The following is a 17295-nucleotide window of genomic DNA, read 5'->3' as shown; positions in this document are numbered from 1 at the left end:
ACCTCAGGCAAGTTCTCTCCACTCATTGTTTCTAATAAGGGAATTAAATTGAGTGGGCATTTTTGGGGTCTAACGAAATGATACTAAGGATTCAATCTAAGGAACATGCCTCAAATGATTTCACTTAAGCTTTGATAGTGATATTTTATGTTATCTCTCTCCTTTTTTGATTTCTTTAATTTTTAACATTTGTTTTGTCTATTTGTAAACTATTTTAAAGTGATGGTATGATTAATTGTGCATTACTATATCATACAGGTCGTGAGATGGTTATTGAATGCTAGAGTTGATACCAACGCTACGAATTTAGCGGGTTTTACAGCTTTGGACATCTTAGAAGGGCGAACGTGTATCTACAACAATAATGAGATCTGGGATATGTTAACTTCTTTTCTTCCAAGGGTTAGATCTCATGAAGTTTACCTCATATCTCTTGTCTTATTTTGTACAAATTTAGAAATATTTGTGCTTCATAAAAAAATGAATATGATAAATGTGTTGTTGGTGGTTGTTGTGCGGCTATTAATAACCACCAAGCTACCAAATGAAAATCAGCACCTTTGAGAAGTTTGGCAAAATAAACTATAATCTTCTCATTTTTAATGGATTAAATTAAATTTATCGTTTTTTATCTGTGTAACTTTTAAGCAAGCAAAAGTATTAAAATATTAATTAATTTGTTTAATTTATTCTTTTTTCTAAGCTTTATCACTATTGACTTAGCCAATCCTGTAAAAGGATGGGCTAATTTTTTGATTTGCCCAGTAACGAACAACTCTATTCATAGCAGTTACATTAGTCCACAGTTTCAACATTTTAATGCTTAACACGTTTCCTTTGATTGCCTGATGATTACTCTCATCTGAATTGATTAGAATATGGAGAATGCCGCTGATTTGAGGGATGCTGCTAAGCAAGGAAGCGTTAATGCATTGTACGAATTGATACAGATGGATGCAAAAGTTTTGGACAGGATGGATAACATTCCATTTGTTGAGACTCCTTTACACATTGCTGCATCTGCAGGGAACATCCAGTTTGTCAGAGAAATCATGAGTTTAAAGCCATCATTTGTTAGGAAGCTTAATCAAAATGGTTTCACCCCCATGCACCTTGCTTTGCAAAATAACCAAACCCAAGTGGTGCTCCAGCTACTTAATGTTGATGAAGACCTTGTGCGTGTCAAAGGAAAGGAGGGTGTGACTCCTTTGCATTACGTGGCTCAAATAGGAAACCTTGATCTTTTGGAAAAATTTCTAAAAGTCTCCCCCAAGTCTCTTGAAGATGTAACAATTCGAAAAGAGACCGTCATGCATATTGCCCTGAAATACAACATGTATGAAGCTTTTCGATTTCTACTTTATTGGATTTGGAAGCACTGGTTTGCAATTGCCTCATTGCGGGATGAGAAGTTGTTGGGCTGGCAAGATGACGAAGGCAACACTGTGTTGCACATTGCAGTATCCAATAATCAAACTGAGGCAAGTTCTTGTTTTCTACTAAAGGAGAACAAATTTGGCACACAATGTATGTGTTTCTTGCTGTGCAAAGATGTTACTTACTATAAGGATTCACTATAACAAATTAAATAATTTTTTACTTGAACTTTTGGTTATTTAATCTTCTCCTTTTAATCTCTTTAATTTATATCATTTGCTTTTATTTTTGTCCATTTTCAAGTTTGTCTTGGCATTTGGTTTCTATTATATATATATATATATAGGGGTGGAGGGTTATTAATTATATAATATTGATGGGATCAGTGATTGTGCAGATTGTGAGATCGTTATTGTTTAGCCCGCTCTTTTACTATGCAGTTGATATAAATGCCAAGAATTCCGGGAATTTTACAGCTTTGGACATCTTGCATGGGCAAACGGGAATTGACAAAATTGAGATGAGGAATATGCTACGTCGTGCTGGAGCTTTAGGAACTTTAAGTGATTCTCCTCTTCCCACAATTAAACGTCATGAAGCTTTTTACAGATCTTTTTTGCGGCATTTTATTAAGTTGGAGGCATTGAGGTATCGTCGAAGAAATAATTTATCAAAAGTGGAGTGGCGCAGTATGGTCTTGGTGGTTTTGGGGCTGCTCGTAACAACAACCTACCAAACGACACTCAGCCCCCCAGGAGGAATTTGGCAAGATAACTACAACGCTACTACTAGTAGTGGAAACAGTCCTACTCCTTCCCCTGCTCCTGCCCCAACTACTGCCTCACACAAGGCGGGGACAGTGATGATGGATAAATCATATTTTCCACTACTCGTTGTTGTTAATTCTTTTTGCTTTGTAGTATCAATTGTTATCTCATTACTCCTCCTCCCGGTTTTCCTTGGTATTATTTTGATACCACTCATAGCATACTTCATTTACTCCTATGTCATTTCACTTTTGATCATACGTCCATCGTAACTTTCCCCGTCAAGGTGTGAACACATGTGGGTTGGACGTCTTGAAGAAAAATTCCAATATATGGCCAGCTGAAGGAGTGGGTTGTCTTTATTATCTTATCATTTCAATAAATGTACGTAGTTGATTTGTGATGATCAGCTACTGAAGAACCAGTATTCATCATTCATGTTATCATAGTAGTAGTTACCATCCCTATAGTAGTGGTTAATTTCATCAAATAAGAGGTTGACCCTATATATCAATGTAACCTGATAAGTGCCAAATGTTGCATATTTGGACCCCTTTATTTATATTAGCTAATCCTTTAGTTGTGTCGTTATTTAATATTTTGTGTTAATTTTGTGTTTTTAGTGTTTTGTAGGTCATTAAATAAAAACTAACTTTAAAGGGAAAAATGCAAAGTTTGAAAGAAAGCATACTTTGAGAAGACCTAGATGATGTGGCTAAATCTAACTAAATCCAAGAAAAAGGTTAAATCAGATTAAATTGGATAAAAGATCAGATTTGATAAGATTTCGGATTGGATTCAAATTCAGATTCTGTATACGTCTTAGTATTTTGACCATAACTTTTCGCTCTAATATCAGATTGAGGGATTGGAAAGTTAACTCAAAATACTACAATTTGTTGTGAAATAGGATTTTCCTAATTCGGACGGTTACTATGCCAAAATCGCCCCGCAATTAAATGACACAAATCTGGACGAATCCTATTCCGATTTCAGACTTTTATTTTAACTGGGAGACAGACCTCCGAATTATCTAGGTTTAATAGTTGTTATGATTCGATGAGTGTAGATTCCCAAACCTTAGTCTTTACCTTTTGTTTTATTTAGTTTATGTTTATCTTTTAATTTTTAAAACCAAAATTCAAAACCCTTTTGGAACTAGATTAGGATTTAATTAGTTTAGATTTAAATTGCTCTTTCAAAAATACAATTCTCTGTGGGTTCGACCTCGCACTTGTAATCCATTAACTACAATTAATTCGTGCTTGCAAGTTAAATAAATTTGCACAACATAACCGAGTTTATTTTAATCAATGAAATTATTTAAGTTTTATGCGTGAACATGGTGACACAACCACACACAAAACATTGCATGAATATATAAAATCACCCAAAAAAAAAAAAAATTACTATCATAAGACCCTTAATTTTAATTTAATCAATATAAATTAAAACATGTTAAAATCTTTCTTGCCATAGGTGTAGTTTTTTTTTTTTTTTTAAAAAAAAAAAAAAAAAAAAACCCAAACACACATTTTCTCATTACCAAAGCATTAATAGAAAATTAGCAGGAATTTCTGGTATTGTTGGTGAAAAACTCTAAACAGATAAATATCACAATTTTATGCGGAATTAAATGATATTTATCAAAGCAAACAATCACCAAAATATAAACAATCACACACAAAGATTTTGGTGACGAAGAGGAAACCTTTTAGAAAACGTTCTAAAAGTAAAACCTCTCCCGGGCAGCCAAACCCAGGAAATTACTATCAAAAGATTATCCAGAAATTACAGACACTAGGAACATTTAAAACCCTTTGCAAGACCTTGACTCTGTAAGATTGACAAGCCTCCAACTTGTCTCCTCGCTTACAATCTTCTTCAACGTGATTCTCCTTTATCGGACCCTTCCGATAGACTTCAATTAAGCACACAATCAAAACTAACAAAAATCCTCTAAGAGGAATCGAACTCTCTGGGGGTGAAAAATTCGTGTCTCTCTCTTCTACAATGATGTATATATATCAGTACATCAAACCCTAAACATGGGCCCACTAAAAACATGTTTTTGGGCATAATAGGTACGGGGTCTCCAGACAGGTTAATGGGCTGTCCGGACATGGCTTTGCAGAGCAAAAATAAGGTTTCTAGAATTGCGGTCTGGACAAGGGGAAGGCTTGTTAGGATCCAGCCTGTCCAGTCTTGATCAACAACTCCGATCGATGGGTGTTTGAGGTCCGATTGAGCTGAAATTTTACAAAAACGTTCATAACATATGAATCTACATTATGAACGGTGGAGATTGGATTCTGAGCATTCTATATCAATTTTTGAGCCTGTAAACAATAGCATTTGCTTTTTGGAACTGAATTAAGCCAACACAAGAACTAACAGTTGGTATGATACCCTATTATATTTCAATACAAATAAATCTCATATAATTATGAAACTTTGAAAAAAAAATACATAACAAATTAAACAAATTTTTTTTTTATGAAAACAAATTAAAACAAAATCTTCCACTCAAAATTGATCGAACACAATTAAATAAATCCTCTCACTTGATGTTCAATGCTTAATTATTTCTTTAGTGTTTCATAACAGTTTATGTTTCTTTTCTACACAACAATCAAATAAATTTTTGCCTCTCTCAGATAGTATTGCAATTTTTGATGAGATTTATATAACTTGTGTGCTTGATGAAAACCCTCAAGGTGAATAGTCTAATTTTAATGTTAAAGAAGTTGACTATTTTGATTTCCTTGGAGTAGATAATATTTTGTCAAATTCTCATAACAATGATTGTGATGAATTTTATACAGTTGATGATAATTTTATGTTTACAATGGAAGTGATAATTGATCAATTTTATTTTTTAATATTTCATGGCGTGCGAAGAGAAAATGGTACATGAGAAGCAAGTAAGATTTGAGTTATCTCACGGTAGTAGGCATAGTTTTCAAGATAATCATCAGTCATGTGGTGAGTAGGAGAATATTATTTATTGTGGGGTGCTACAGTGTTTTGATTTTGAAAAGAAAAGAATTGAGTGATGAATTGATTGGGTATAACTTTTTTTTTTTTTTTTTTTTAATTGATTGGGTATACCTTAAGACTATACTTCCCAGGCCAACCAGAATATCACCCTTCCTCTTCTAATCCTTATGTAAATAAGAGCTGTGTTTGATGTCATTCTATACAATACACAATACACGGGGTCGGTGGCCTAGTGGTGGATGGGGTACGGTCTTGACTTGGAGTTGGAGTGGTGCTGCGCGTAATGAATGGCCTACTTGACCGGTTTGTGCTGCCCCCCGATTCCTCGACCGAATCCTCCAAAAGACCCTCTAGAAGCCGTCCTTTCTAGCAATGGTGCCCTTTGATGGGTCTCGGACACATTAGGGAGATTAAAGGGGTTTAGGGAATCTTGAATTTGTTGGTGCAAACCTCTAATATATGGTGACACTAGTTGGTCGCTTGTTTCGGCTAGATCCACACGTGTGAGGTACTTGTAGAATTCTTCCGTGTATTCATCCACAGATTCGAACCTTGGCTCAAATTGTGCAACTTTTGATACATGGTTCAGGTATAATTGTAGGGTAAAAAGGCCGGTCGCATATGCTTCAACAATTTCTTCCATCTATTGATTTTCTTCTTGCCCTGCTGCTCTCTTGATTGCTTCAATTGTTGCCACCATGCCACAGCTTTTCCCCGGAATTTAATTTTCTTGGAATAAATAATATTTTGTCAAATTCTCCTAACAATGATTGTGATGAATTTTATACCGTTGACGATAATTTTATGTTTACAATTTAAGTGATAATTCATCAATTTTATTTTTTAATATTTTCATGGCGTGTGAAGAGGAAATGGTACATGAGAAGCAAGTAAGATTTGAGTTATCTCACGGTAATGGGCATAGTTTTCAAGATAATCATCACGGCCATGTGGAGAGTAGGAGAATATTATTTATTGTGGGGTGCTACATTGTTTTGATTTTGAAAAGAAAAGAATTGAGTGATCAATTGATTGGGTATACCTTAAGACTATACTTCCCAAGCCAACCAGAATATCACCCTTCCTCCTCTAATTCGAGGTATGTTTGGTGTCTTTCTACGCAATACACATATTTTGTTCGATTTTTTTTTTTTTTGTAAAAAAAAAAAAATCAGCATTAAATCTGTAAGACTCATACGGGTTTCACATATTCAAAAATGGATTTAAACCTCTCTTGTATGAAGAATGACAAAAGATGTACATTAACCAAACATTTCTCTATAAATAATTTGGTGCTTTCCAGATTAAACCCATCTGCCGAGGCATTTCTAGAATTTAAATTATGGCATTTCTATAATGGAGTTGATGGTATTCATTCAACTCCATTATATTATTTTGGCCACAAAAGAAGAACACTCCAAACAAAAAAAAAAAGAGTGCCTTGAATTTGGTAAAAAATTTAAGGGAAAAATTCACTTTACTCCCTTGAAGTTTTAAGGCCCCAAAGTTTAAAAATTAGCAATGTACCCCTTAATGTTTCAAAAAAATTTAATTTAAACATTCCGTTACTAATTTCAGTCAAATTTGACTGAAATCTATGAAATTACGTAATTACCCTCAGGCTTTTCTTAAAAAAAAAAAAAAAAAAAAAATTCGCCCAATTTAACGGAAATTAGTAACGAAAGGTTTAAATTGAAAATTTTTGAAACATTAGGGGGGTACATTGCCAATTTTTAAACTTTATGGTTCAAATTGAAAAACTCTGAAACTTTAGAGGGTAAAGTGAATTTTTTCCAAAATTTAAGTTTCTTCAGGACCCTCCCATGAGTCCTGCTATGCCTTGCGTCGGACATACATTAAAAAAAAAATTTGTCATTTTTTTGTTTTGTTAGTTAAATTTTATGAGTTAATATTTAATTTTTAATGCCTCAAAACTTGTTTTTGAATTTAAAACTAAAATCTAGAGGTGGAAGGTTAATCCTTTAGGGATTGTATCACCTAAAAGGGATTCGATCATCTTAAATTTGGTGCTAATGCCTTAAATTTGGTGTTAATACCTCAAATTTAGTATTAATACCCCAAATTTAGATTTCCCTTTAATATCTCTCTTCTTCAATTTAAAAAAAAAAAAAAAAAATTTGTCCACGTCAAACTCTGGCAGACACTGGGATGACCCCAGGCTGCCGAAAATCTCTACTCCCCTCCCATTCCCCACTAAGCTCACTTCTTTGTTTTTTTAGTTTGAGCCACGATGCTTACTTTTCCTTTTCCCTTTTTGTAGGCCCACTAAGCCCTCCGAACTAGTCTACAGGGTGTGACTCCTTTGCATTACATAGCTCAAACCAGAAATCTCCATCTTTTGTCCAAATTTCTAAAAGTCTGCCCCATGTCTATTAAAGATATTACAACTCGGGGAGAGACTACTCTTCATATTGTTTTGAATAACAACCTGATACTTGCTTTTGAGCTCCTTATAAGATGGCTTCGGCAGACCACCATTGAAGATGCCTCGTTCTGGGAAAAGACATTGTTGAACTGGAATGATGAAGAAGGCAATACTTTGTTACACATTGCAATATCCAACAATCAACCCCAGACAAATTCTCTCCACTAATGGTTTCTAAAAAGGAAAATAGAGTGGGCATTTTGGGGGGTCTATCTTGTGGCTCGAAAGGAATGATATGAACCATTTAATTTTAGGAACATCCTAATTAAAAATTGTCTTCAAATGATTTTCTTTGACTTTCGGTACCGATATTTTAGGTTCTCTCTTCTTCTGTTTTTTCTTTAATTTACCTTATTTTTGTCTATTTGTAAAAATTTTAGCAGTTTTTTTTAGGGTGGGGTTGAATATTGTTAATTCTTTTATAGTGATAGGATCAATATTAATTGTGCATCGATCACTACATCATACAGGTCATCAAGTGGTTATTAAATGCTGGAGTTGATATAAACGCTAAAAATTTAATTAGAGGGTTTTACAACTTTGGACATCTTGCAAGGACAAACGCAAATCTACAACAGTCATGAGATGAGGGATATGCTATGTTGTGGTGGAGCTTTAAGTGCTTCTTCTCTTCCTACAATTGAATCTCATGAAGCTTTCATCAAACCTCTTGTCCCGAGTGATAAGAAGTTGCAGATATTTTTGATTCGTCTAAAAATGAATATAACAAATGAGTATCGTAGTATGTTGTTGGTAGTTCTGGTATTTTTTTCTAACAACAACCTACCAAATGGCACTCAGTCCCTTCGCAGGAGCTCTTAGTCCTGCCCCACACAATGCGGAGAAAACATTCATGATTAAAACCTATTTTTTGCTGCTCTATCTCACTAATACTATGTGCTTTTATTTATCAGTTTTCATAATAAGCATCCTCCCTCCCCTTTGATTTTCCTAGCACTTTGTGGGCTCCACCCATTATGCTTATCAATTTGTGCCTTTTGTTTTCAATTGCAATCCTAAGTTCATCTTCACGAAATTAATCACGAATATAACCTATTTTTAGCTACTATTTTAGTCATAAATCCATCTTCCCTTTCCCGGTGAATTTTGGATTAATTGGCTTGTGCCATTATTCTCCTTTCGTTGTTTCAGAGCCACAAAGAACTTGTATGAGATTTCCTTTTGGCCCAAAATCTACTTTAGATGGACGATGTTAAACTACTTGGAAGTGAATTGCAGAGTCACGCAGTTGGTTAGCCTGTTCATCACAGAAGAATTAATGGGAAAATTTTAGGAATATGCCAAATTATCAAGAAGCTTATTGTACTTTCAATTTTATCGAATAGATCTTTGTAATTGAATACTTTATGAAATAGAATGTACTTTCTTCTATATTCAACCAATTTTTCTTACAAAAAACCTATAAAATATTAATTATACTAAAAAAAAATAAAATAAAATAAATTAAAAACACTCTATCTGGTCGTGGAAGGCCATGGAGTCCATTCCAGTGGCCATAACGAGCCATTGAGGTTGAGGTCGGTGAGAAATTCAAGGAAAATGAATAAGAAAAAAATACTTGGTAGTTGTTCGGGCCGAGTAATGCTGTAAGTCTTCCTAGAGTCTTTCTAAAGTCATCTCAAATGTGATGTGTCTTTTAAAATCACTGTTGAATTTGAGATGTGATTTATTGACTGTTGATCTATTTATGATTTTAAAAATCACATTACATTTTGGTTGACTCTAGGAGGATTCTAAGAAGGCTTATAGCATTACTCGTTCGAGCCTAAGCACTTTTAAATATGGCCTCACTCGGCTCAAGTTTTAATGTTCTCTAAATAAAGGCCCGGAACTACTAGGCCCTAAGGTAGCGTTTGGCAACGGCTTTGGGAGAGACCCAGACACTGTGTTTGGCATTTTCTGAAATTTTATGTACACTTTTGCCCCTGATATGTTTTTACACGTTTGCTGAGCTGTTGACCCAGACACCATCCGAAATCAGCGTAGGTTGAAGCTTCCGCAGAGCAAACTCCTTCAGCCCACTCCCAAAGCTCTTTGGCTTCTCCTGAACGCGTGAATCACCCATCCCCCTCCCAAAATACCGGCTGCCGTTTCACCACCCACCGCTCCTGAAAGTACAGCCTCAGTTGTTCCCGTTTCACCGTGGCTTCAGCGTATGCTCTGTTTCGAGCAGGGGGAAAATCGCGCGTCCACAAGGTAAGAGCTTCAAGTTCCTTTTATTTTTCTCCCCCTGTGTCGTTCTTTGTTGATTTCCTTTCGGTTTGGTTGGTTTTTCTTCAGAATTTGGGGCCATTTTCTGGCGTGTCAGCGGCTGTTTGGTGTGCAATGGGTGTTCAAACATTTTAGGGCTTATTTTTTAGGGTGCCAGCTTCGGTCCTATGAGTGTGCAGCTGAAGCTAACTTCCCAAGACCTGCGATTTCTGCGAAGCAACTCCGATTCTCGTCCATTCCGGCATCTGGGTATGTCTCAATTTTTTTTTTTCCCCGATGAATTTCATTTTTTTTTTGTTTGTCTCCTGAAATTTGTATTTGTCTGTGTATTGCAGTATTAGTTTGAGTTAAATACTGCTAATATCTGATCTTGCTATCACATTTCTCTCTATTTGTCTGCTCTTATTTCATTTCTGTTAATGATTTTTTTTGTAAGTGCTTCGGGTCTGAATATTTGGTTCTGTTTAATTCGCTAGATGTGAACTGTGGTATCAACATTGTTTAGTTTGTTAATCTTCAATTAAACTTTTGATGTTATTTTCTGATTGGGTTTTCTTGGAAATTGGAAATGATGGTCCTGTTTGATTTGTTTGACTGAGATTTGATGTTCTTTGAGCATCTTCAGTGTTGGGTGTGTTCTCTTTGGTACTCAACAGATTGGTAATGGAGACTTGGATGACAAAGGTGGTATTGTTGCGAGTCAAATTGATCTAGAATGGGAAAAGCTTCACTTTTTTTAGTAGTTTAGCTATAAAAATTTGATAATGTTGGTATTCAAAGATTTGAGTTGAAGATTAGTAGTTCATTCCTCGGATATAATCTTTTACCTAGGTCACAGGCTTTTTTTAGATTTATTGATCAGAAAGGTATTCCATTTTTTTTTCTATACAAGTTTTAGCATGCTTCTACTTCATCTTCATGTGTTTCTCTTTGTGTACATTGATGTTATCAGTGAATTTTGATGAATTAAAAATTAGAAGCTGCCAGAGCATTCTCAAGGTTGAAACTTCTCACTCCTTTACTTGATCAGAAGAAGAAAATCTTTTTTGTGAAAGTCTCGTGCAACTAAAGGGACTTTGATACTGTTCTTCAAAGAAATAAAACGAGCTTTCATATGAGACATCATCATATCCGTTAATGCAGCCAGCAACAAAAAAATAGCAAGAACTTGTTCAGAATACTGATTAAATAAAAAAACATCTAGATTCCTTGATCCAGTGCATCACTTAAGTGCTTATGCATTGAATGAAGATGCTTCAGAAAGATATCCAATGCATTTCTAAATATGGTGAGGGTTATTTTAGTTTGTAACTAGAAACTGCATGAGGCCGAAGGTATATTCACTTCAAAGCAGTCTGTTGATTTTAGAACTGAAAACTAGAAAGAGTTTTAGTTTAGAAATGACATATTGGGATACTCAAATAATCTATAAAATGGGGTCAGTGGATTAATATCCCTGTGCTCAGTTCAATAACCTTCTAACACAATGATAGTAACTTTATCTTTGGTGTTAAAATCCAACTCAATTAAGCAGCATTCTTAGTATGAGAATCTCAAAAAGATCAAAATAGTTTAAAAAGTTCTTTCTGGATGCCTAAAAGAGTTGATAAATGAAAGTTATCGAGACTGAAAGCAGATAGATGTTTGCTTCCTTTTTTATTTATTTATTTTGCGTATCTGAATATGCTGTAAATTTGTAAAGATTGTGCGACATGTGCCCAAGAAAACTTTGAAGGCCAATATCTTTCATTTTTATGTACATACTTAATCGAGGGATTATATCCCATCTTTGTCGTATTTTACACTTGCAATGAGTGTATAATTGGATATGGAATCTAATTGAACGGGAAAGTATAGTTAGATAGCATTGCTAAGTTTCTTATTTTGGTAATTTTGACTGCAATGTATTGGCAGCATATATGCTCCAATTTAGCTTAATGTATTGGCAGCATCATTTTGTACGAAAGGTTGTGATTGGGGATGTTTTGTGAGACTGTGGTATTGGTTTGTGGAAGGTGTTAGCTTGGGGTGGAATTTGTTTCTGAATGGTTGTTTTCTACTAAGAGGTTGTTGAGCATCTAGAGTGATTTGGTTTGGCACCACCAAATCCTTTTTCTGTTGTTACATCTTTGTTTTCTTCACAATATGACAGGGTTGAGTATGTCTGCAAATAGTGATGCATCGAGTGGCCGTCCATTATGTCGCTGTGGAGCTGTAGCGTTCGTAAGGTATTCCTGGACAAATGATAACTGCAGCAGAAAGTGGTATGGGTGCGAAAAGTATAAGGTATTGAATGACATTTATTTTCCATGTTTGCATTTTTTGACCAGTTTTATTTGGTTTAGGGTATATTATTGACTTTTTTCCAAATTTTGTATGTTGTAGCAAGTTGGTGATTGTGGCTTCTTTCTTTGGGCTGACAACGAGATGACAACTTACGAAAAAAGAATCATGCGACGCTTGAAGGATATAGAAGAGCAAACCCGGGCAGAAATTAGTAGACTTGAAAAATTGTTGGCTGCCGAACAAGCACAGTATAGAACACACCTAGAAAACATGTTTCAGTCTAGGGATGAGATGTGGAAATCTCTGGTAGCGAATAACCAGTCTAGAGCAGTCAAGTTCCAATTTAAACAAATGACGTATCAAGCAGTCTTAGCTTTGCTTGTCTTGCTAGTGTTCCTTTATGTTGGCGGTTACAATGCATCTAGTGGTAGCAAGTTGATGTTAAAATGAATTATTTCATACTAAATTGTAGATACTTGACCGTTGTAACTTATATTTTTTGATGTTTTGTATTAATTGTGCTACTCCTTTTACGCAATCATTGTAATTTATATCCGCTTTTTCTTGATATACAACGTATCCACCTTATTTGTGCAGAGCTGCGACAGATACTCTTTTTTTCCAGAGTAATATACTCTATTAACATAAAATACTTTTTTAATTTTAATTTAGATTATTTGTAGTTTATTTAATTAATAAATTATTAATTCTTACATATACGTATAAGAAATATAAGTATAAGAAGCTGTTAATGCACATCCAATGATACGTTAACAATGCATTCCTGGTCCTTTATAGGGAATAATGAAGATAATGTAGATCATATGTGTATTTGTAATCTGTCATTTATCACTTCACTCATGGTAAGAACAATTGGGTGTCATTTCTATAACATATAGTTTATTGAAAGAATAAAACATGTATTTGGATATTTTCCTTCAATCCCATAAAATTGTATTATTTATTTGACATTAATGGTTGAAGTGAATTACAATCCGAAGAGCAAATGGATTATAGGAGTTCCTCGAGGTCATATATTTTTGATAGCACTGTCTACTTAGATGCAGAGGTACACATATGATCCCATGCTTATCGATTTAGATTAAATAAGCGAGATCAGTTAAGATTCCGATTAGATAGTCCTTTCCTTCAAAAAGGTCATATATGGCAATTTTTACATTACTTGTATTTTTTCTTTATTAACAATGGAGAAGCCATACAAGATAACATTAATTACTCTTCATTCGCGGTTTCCCACATGTGAGAGGTCATTGCCTCTCGGACTATAATCATCATTTCCTTGCTTTCGCGGGTTCGGTCTGGTGGTGCTCCATGCGCGACGTATGGAACAGGTGTCATGGTAGGCAATTGCGAGACGTCGATCCAATGTTGCCCATAATGCGTCGTTAGGGCATCACAAAATAGTGGATCATCAGCACCGCAGTCTTTGCGAATGAAGTTGTGTACGGCGCAACATGCGACCACAAATAGTCGTTGGTTCTCAATCGGGTATGGATGCATATTGTCGAAGATAGGGAATCGGGCTTTCCAAACTCCAAACGTTCTTTCCACAGCTGATCGTAATGAGGAATGCCTATAATTAAACAATTCTATTGCATTCTTCGGACGACGTTGACCGCGGCGGAAATCTTCCAAATGGTATCGCTCATTGCGATGCGGGGGTAAAAATCCCTTGTAGCATCCATAGGCCGAGTCAACCAAGTAAAAGTAATCTGAACATAATAAGGTACAACATTATATCACATAGGGTTCCAACATAGCAAAGGAATTGTAAACGTATTACAAATCAATAGAACCTGACACAAAGCCATGTCTCTGTACAGTACCTTCGACCGGCATGGGGAAAAGAGCGGTGGGATCCTCGATGCACTCCTGGAAAATCCGCGAGTCATGAGTGCTGCCCTCCCATCCAGCATAAACGTATGTGAAGCAAAGGTCGAAGTCAACGACGCACATGACATTCTGTGTTATTGTGGACTTCCTGCTTCTGTAGGGCACTATGTTCTCACCTTGAACGCACGCTTTAACATGGGTTCCGTCAATCACTCCAATGCATTTCTGGTTACAACAGTATTACCGAAAGCGTGCATAAAATGATATAGGACACAAAAGACAATAGATACATGACATCGGTGTTTGTGAAGTAATGCGATATGTTATGCTATGGCGTACCGCGAACCATGGATAGTAGCGGCCATTGCGTGCAACGTATGGGTGAGGCAACTCCATCGCAGCTGGACGTATAATATTTTTCCCAAGCCTGCACAGCGCTTCAGCTGTCCGATAAACGTAAACGCTTACCGTGTGCAATGAGCGCTGTAGCCTATCCGCTACCGTCCGCTGCGTGTGGCACTGTGCCATCACTAGGCAAAATGCCGCAACTTGTTCTGTGATCTTTACATATCGGCTGCTTCGTAAAAAACCATTGTGTTTCAATGTGTTGCACAATTTTAAGAAAGTTTTGGGCAACATACGAAATTGCTCATAGCATGTAGTTGGGTTCGGATTGGTAAGCACCCAGTGTACCCACATTGCGCCAGTCAGCTTGGAAGTCCGCTGTGGAATGCAAACCCTTACGCTCGGGTGCATAAAATGATGGTAACATTCTTCCACGATCATTGCCATGCGCACCAGCAAATTCTCTAGCTCGAATCGTATTCCCTCAAAATTACGCTCATCCTCGTCGTCTGTGTCGGATGCATCTGAGTCGGGCAATTCATCGATACTGTCCGTCCAATGACGTCCATTACCAATGTTACCATTAGACGAGCCGGCTGCGTACATGTCAACAGGCCTACATTTAAATGAGATGAATACCGTCACATTCTAGTCATAACATGCGTAAACGTCGTCAGGCTATATTTAGTCTATATTAATAACATGCGACCGGATAATTAGGATTGGGAAGTAAAACAGGGTTAATATCATTAATCATTAATGTTAAAATTGTTATCCTACTCCGTAATAAGCATCCATACTATAGCATAACTTAGGAGTCTCTAATATTCCAGTCAAACTAACTTAATCCCTACAAAATGGAAATTAGTTAATGGAAACACAAAAATACAACATAAAATATTAACATAAAACATCAGCTTCAATTGTCTTTGTCTGGATCAATATCATTTAGCCACTGACGTAGACCGTCGTCATTCATTTTCAACAGTATCCTTGCCCTAGTCAGATCGCCAACCTTGTCGCATGCTTTGACATATTTTTTCGTGGGCAATGACATTTCAGCTGCCAACACATTGATACGGTCCATGATGGCTTCCTCAGGGTACTGGTTGGGAGGGGGCTTATAAGAACCACAATCGCCGGGTGAAGTGCCATCGCTAAGCTTGCACCTCTGTAAATAGTCGGATCGCAAGATATCATACTCGCTGCGCAACTCGGAGAAAATTTGCTCACCCCTGGATGAACGCTTGCTAGAGTTCGATCCCTGCAAGTGCGAACCTTCCCTCTTCAACTTCCCTTTCCCTTTTCCTTTTGCCTTGTGAGATGATGCACATTGGGGCTCCGTCAGGTCTATGATCGCCGCGGGGTTGTTGAGATCGATGTCATTCTCTTCACAATTGCTGCCCGGGGGGGATTGTGTGCTGGCATACCTCAACTTTCCAGTGGATGTTGAGCCCTCAAAGATGTAGCATAGGGACTTGAAGTTCGCCGGGGGGCCATTTCGGAATCTGTAGTACTTCTTGAGGTTCGATGTCTGAGAAGGAAGAGCAAACAAACGAAAAAAACACAAGATAAAACACAAAATGTCAGTAAGTACGGAAATTCGCATAATTAAGGAAATATTAAACTTAATATTAGTGGCGTACCAGTCGAATGTGTTCCCATTGTTCCGGAGTTCCCGTGACAGTCCCAAAATCATCATCCCACCCACAGCCCGTGCCGGCCTTATCTCGGACAAAATCCGAGAAGCGCACCCAAAGCTCCCTAAGATGCTTAATATGGTCGCTCACCTGTTTTTGAGTGTAGGCGGTGCCATCATCCAGCCGCCTGTTTAATTTTTTCGTGATGTTCGGCATATGCTTCCCAAAGGGATGGCGAACTCCGTCATCTTGGCATTTACAGAGGATATTCACCAAGATATTGTCGTGCTTTTCTTCCCATTTCACATTTGCCAGTGGGATGGGAACTTTTGGTGGGGATGGGGACGGGGTTTGCATCCCATGCTTTCGTGGGGACTTACGGGGAGTGGTAAAGAACGACATCTACGCATAAGTATATAAAACAACAAACGAACGTGCATAAATCATGTATGATACTTATCTACCAACCATAGTCAGCACAAAACTAAGCTTTTACGTAGACACTCGAACTAATAAATACGAGTACGTTAAATGTGATATGACATATTTACAATAAGCAGTAAAATAGGTTAGGCACAAACAATTTGGAAATGAATCTTGCTTTGATATAAAATAAGAAACCTACCTTGAAGCAAGTTGATTGTCGGTGGCGCAAGTTATACCCGCCGAACTGAAAATTAAACAAGGCCAACATTAATGCAAACTAAGCAGAAAGTGGTGGCATATTAAGCATAATTGATGAAGAAATGATTCGAGAATTCTTGTAATACATATATAAACAAACTAGATTATAAACAAATTAGAAGCAGAATCAGAATAAGCCAACTAGCCAAGGATTGCTTAAAAGATGTACAATCTCACTTTCATCCTTGCTTTACTTGTGACTATAGAAAGGATGAATTCAGTATTTGATGGAAATCTAAAACAATGGTATCTAAAGGCACTCCTCTGATAGGCAATCATCACAAAATATACAAACAGAACTTTGCACAGAATAGAAAGTTTAAAAGCCAAGCTATAGCATTTTGTAGGATAATAAAATAGAAAGATTAATGAGCAAACACATAGTGGTTTTAAGTCATTGAAAAACTGTAACTTTTATATTTGTCTGTTTTGAGTCCGGGGAAAGTTTTTTTTTTTTTCTCTTTTTTTCTTCTTCTTCTCTTTTGGGGAGGTGGTGGGGCAGATTAGGATCCACGGGATGTTTCTACTAAGCATTCATTCACTAATCAAACTCTTTTATATCCATTGTGGTTACTAGCAATACTAGAAACTACTCTTGCGTGACTACACCGAAGTTAGCTGCAAGGAAAACTTAAGTTGCATCCATGAATTGCATTATATTTCA

At 36.5% G+C, this 17295-nt stretch overlaps 2 protein-coding genes across 3 annotated transcripts; one reads left to right on the top strand and one right to left on the bottom strand.

Moving 5' to 3' along the window:
* Positions 1-9655: 9655 nt before the first annotated feature.
* LOC132176701 (uncharacterized) lies at positions 9656-12652 on the top strand. Of its 2 annotated transcripts, XM_059588980.1 has the most exons (4): positions 9656-9807; positions 9972-10071; positions 11975-12108; positions 12208-12652. In XM_059588980.1, the coding sequence occupies exons 2-4, from the start codon at positions 9990-9992 to the stop codon at positions 12556-12558; spliced, it is 567 nt and encodes a 188-aa protein (XP_059444963.1). In that variant the 5' UTR covers positions 9656-9807; positions 9972-9989; the 3' UTR covers positions 12559-12652. The 2 variants fall into 2 exon arrangements, with proteins under 2 accessions (XP_059444963.1, XP_059444964.1); XM_059588981.1 differs by lacking the exon at positions 9972-10071 and having other exon boundaries at positions 9658-9807.
* Positions 12653-13341: 689 nt separating this feature from the next.
* Positions 13342-14913, bottom strand: LOC132174264 (uncharacterized). The gene is made up of 3 exons (XM_059585949.1): positions 14302-14913; positions 13956-14187; positions 13342-13841 (listed from the first exon to the last, which is right to left on the bottom strand). Exons 1-3 carry the CDS (start codon positions 14911-14913, stop codon positions 13342-13344), a joined length of 1344 nt encoding a protein of 447 aa, XP_059441932.1.
* Positions 14914-17295: the final 2382 nt, after the last annotated feature.

This window comes from Corylus avellana, chromosome ca3 (genome assembly GCF_901000735.1).
Source record: "Corylus avellana chromosome ca3, CavTom2PMs-1.0".
Taxonomy (NCBI): domain Eukaryota; kingdom Viridiplantae; phylum Streptophyta; class Magnoliopsida; order Fagales; family Betulaceae; genus Corylus; species Corylus avellana.
Note: the sequence above shows the minus strand (reverse complement) of the source record. Positions and strands in the feature narration are given on the sequence as shown.

What these genes read in the sequence shown, in the direction of transcription:
- LOC132176701 (XM_059588980.1), top strand. Translation starts at nt 9,990, where the DNA reads ATGAGTGTGCAGCTGAAGCTAACTTCCCAAGACCTGCGATTTCTGCGA. An exon ending in TCGTCCATTCCGGCATCTGG is followed by an intron (nt 10,072 to 11,974) that starts GTATGTCTCAAT and finishes ACAATATGACAG; the next exon opens with GGTTGAGTATGTCTGCAAAT. An exon ending in ATGGGTGCGAAAAGTATAAG is followed by an intron (nt 12,109 to 12,207) that starts GTATTGAATGAC and finishes TGTATGTTGTAG; the next exon opens with CAAGTTGGTGATTGTGGCTT.
- LOC132174264 (XM_059585949.1), bottom strand. Translation starts at nt 14,913, where the DNA reads ATGTACGCAGCCGGCTCGTCTAATGGTAACATTGGTAATGGACGTCAT. An exon ending in GCTACTATCCATGGTTCGCG is followed by an intron (nt 14,188 to 14,301) that starts GTACGCCATAGC and finishes TGTTGTAACCAG; the next exon opens with AAATGCATTGGAGTGATTGA. An exon ending in TTTCCCCATGCCGGTCGAAG is followed by an intron (nt 13,842 to 13,955) that starts GTACTGTACAGA and finishes TATTATGTTCAG; the next exon opens with ATTACTTTTACTTGGTTGAC.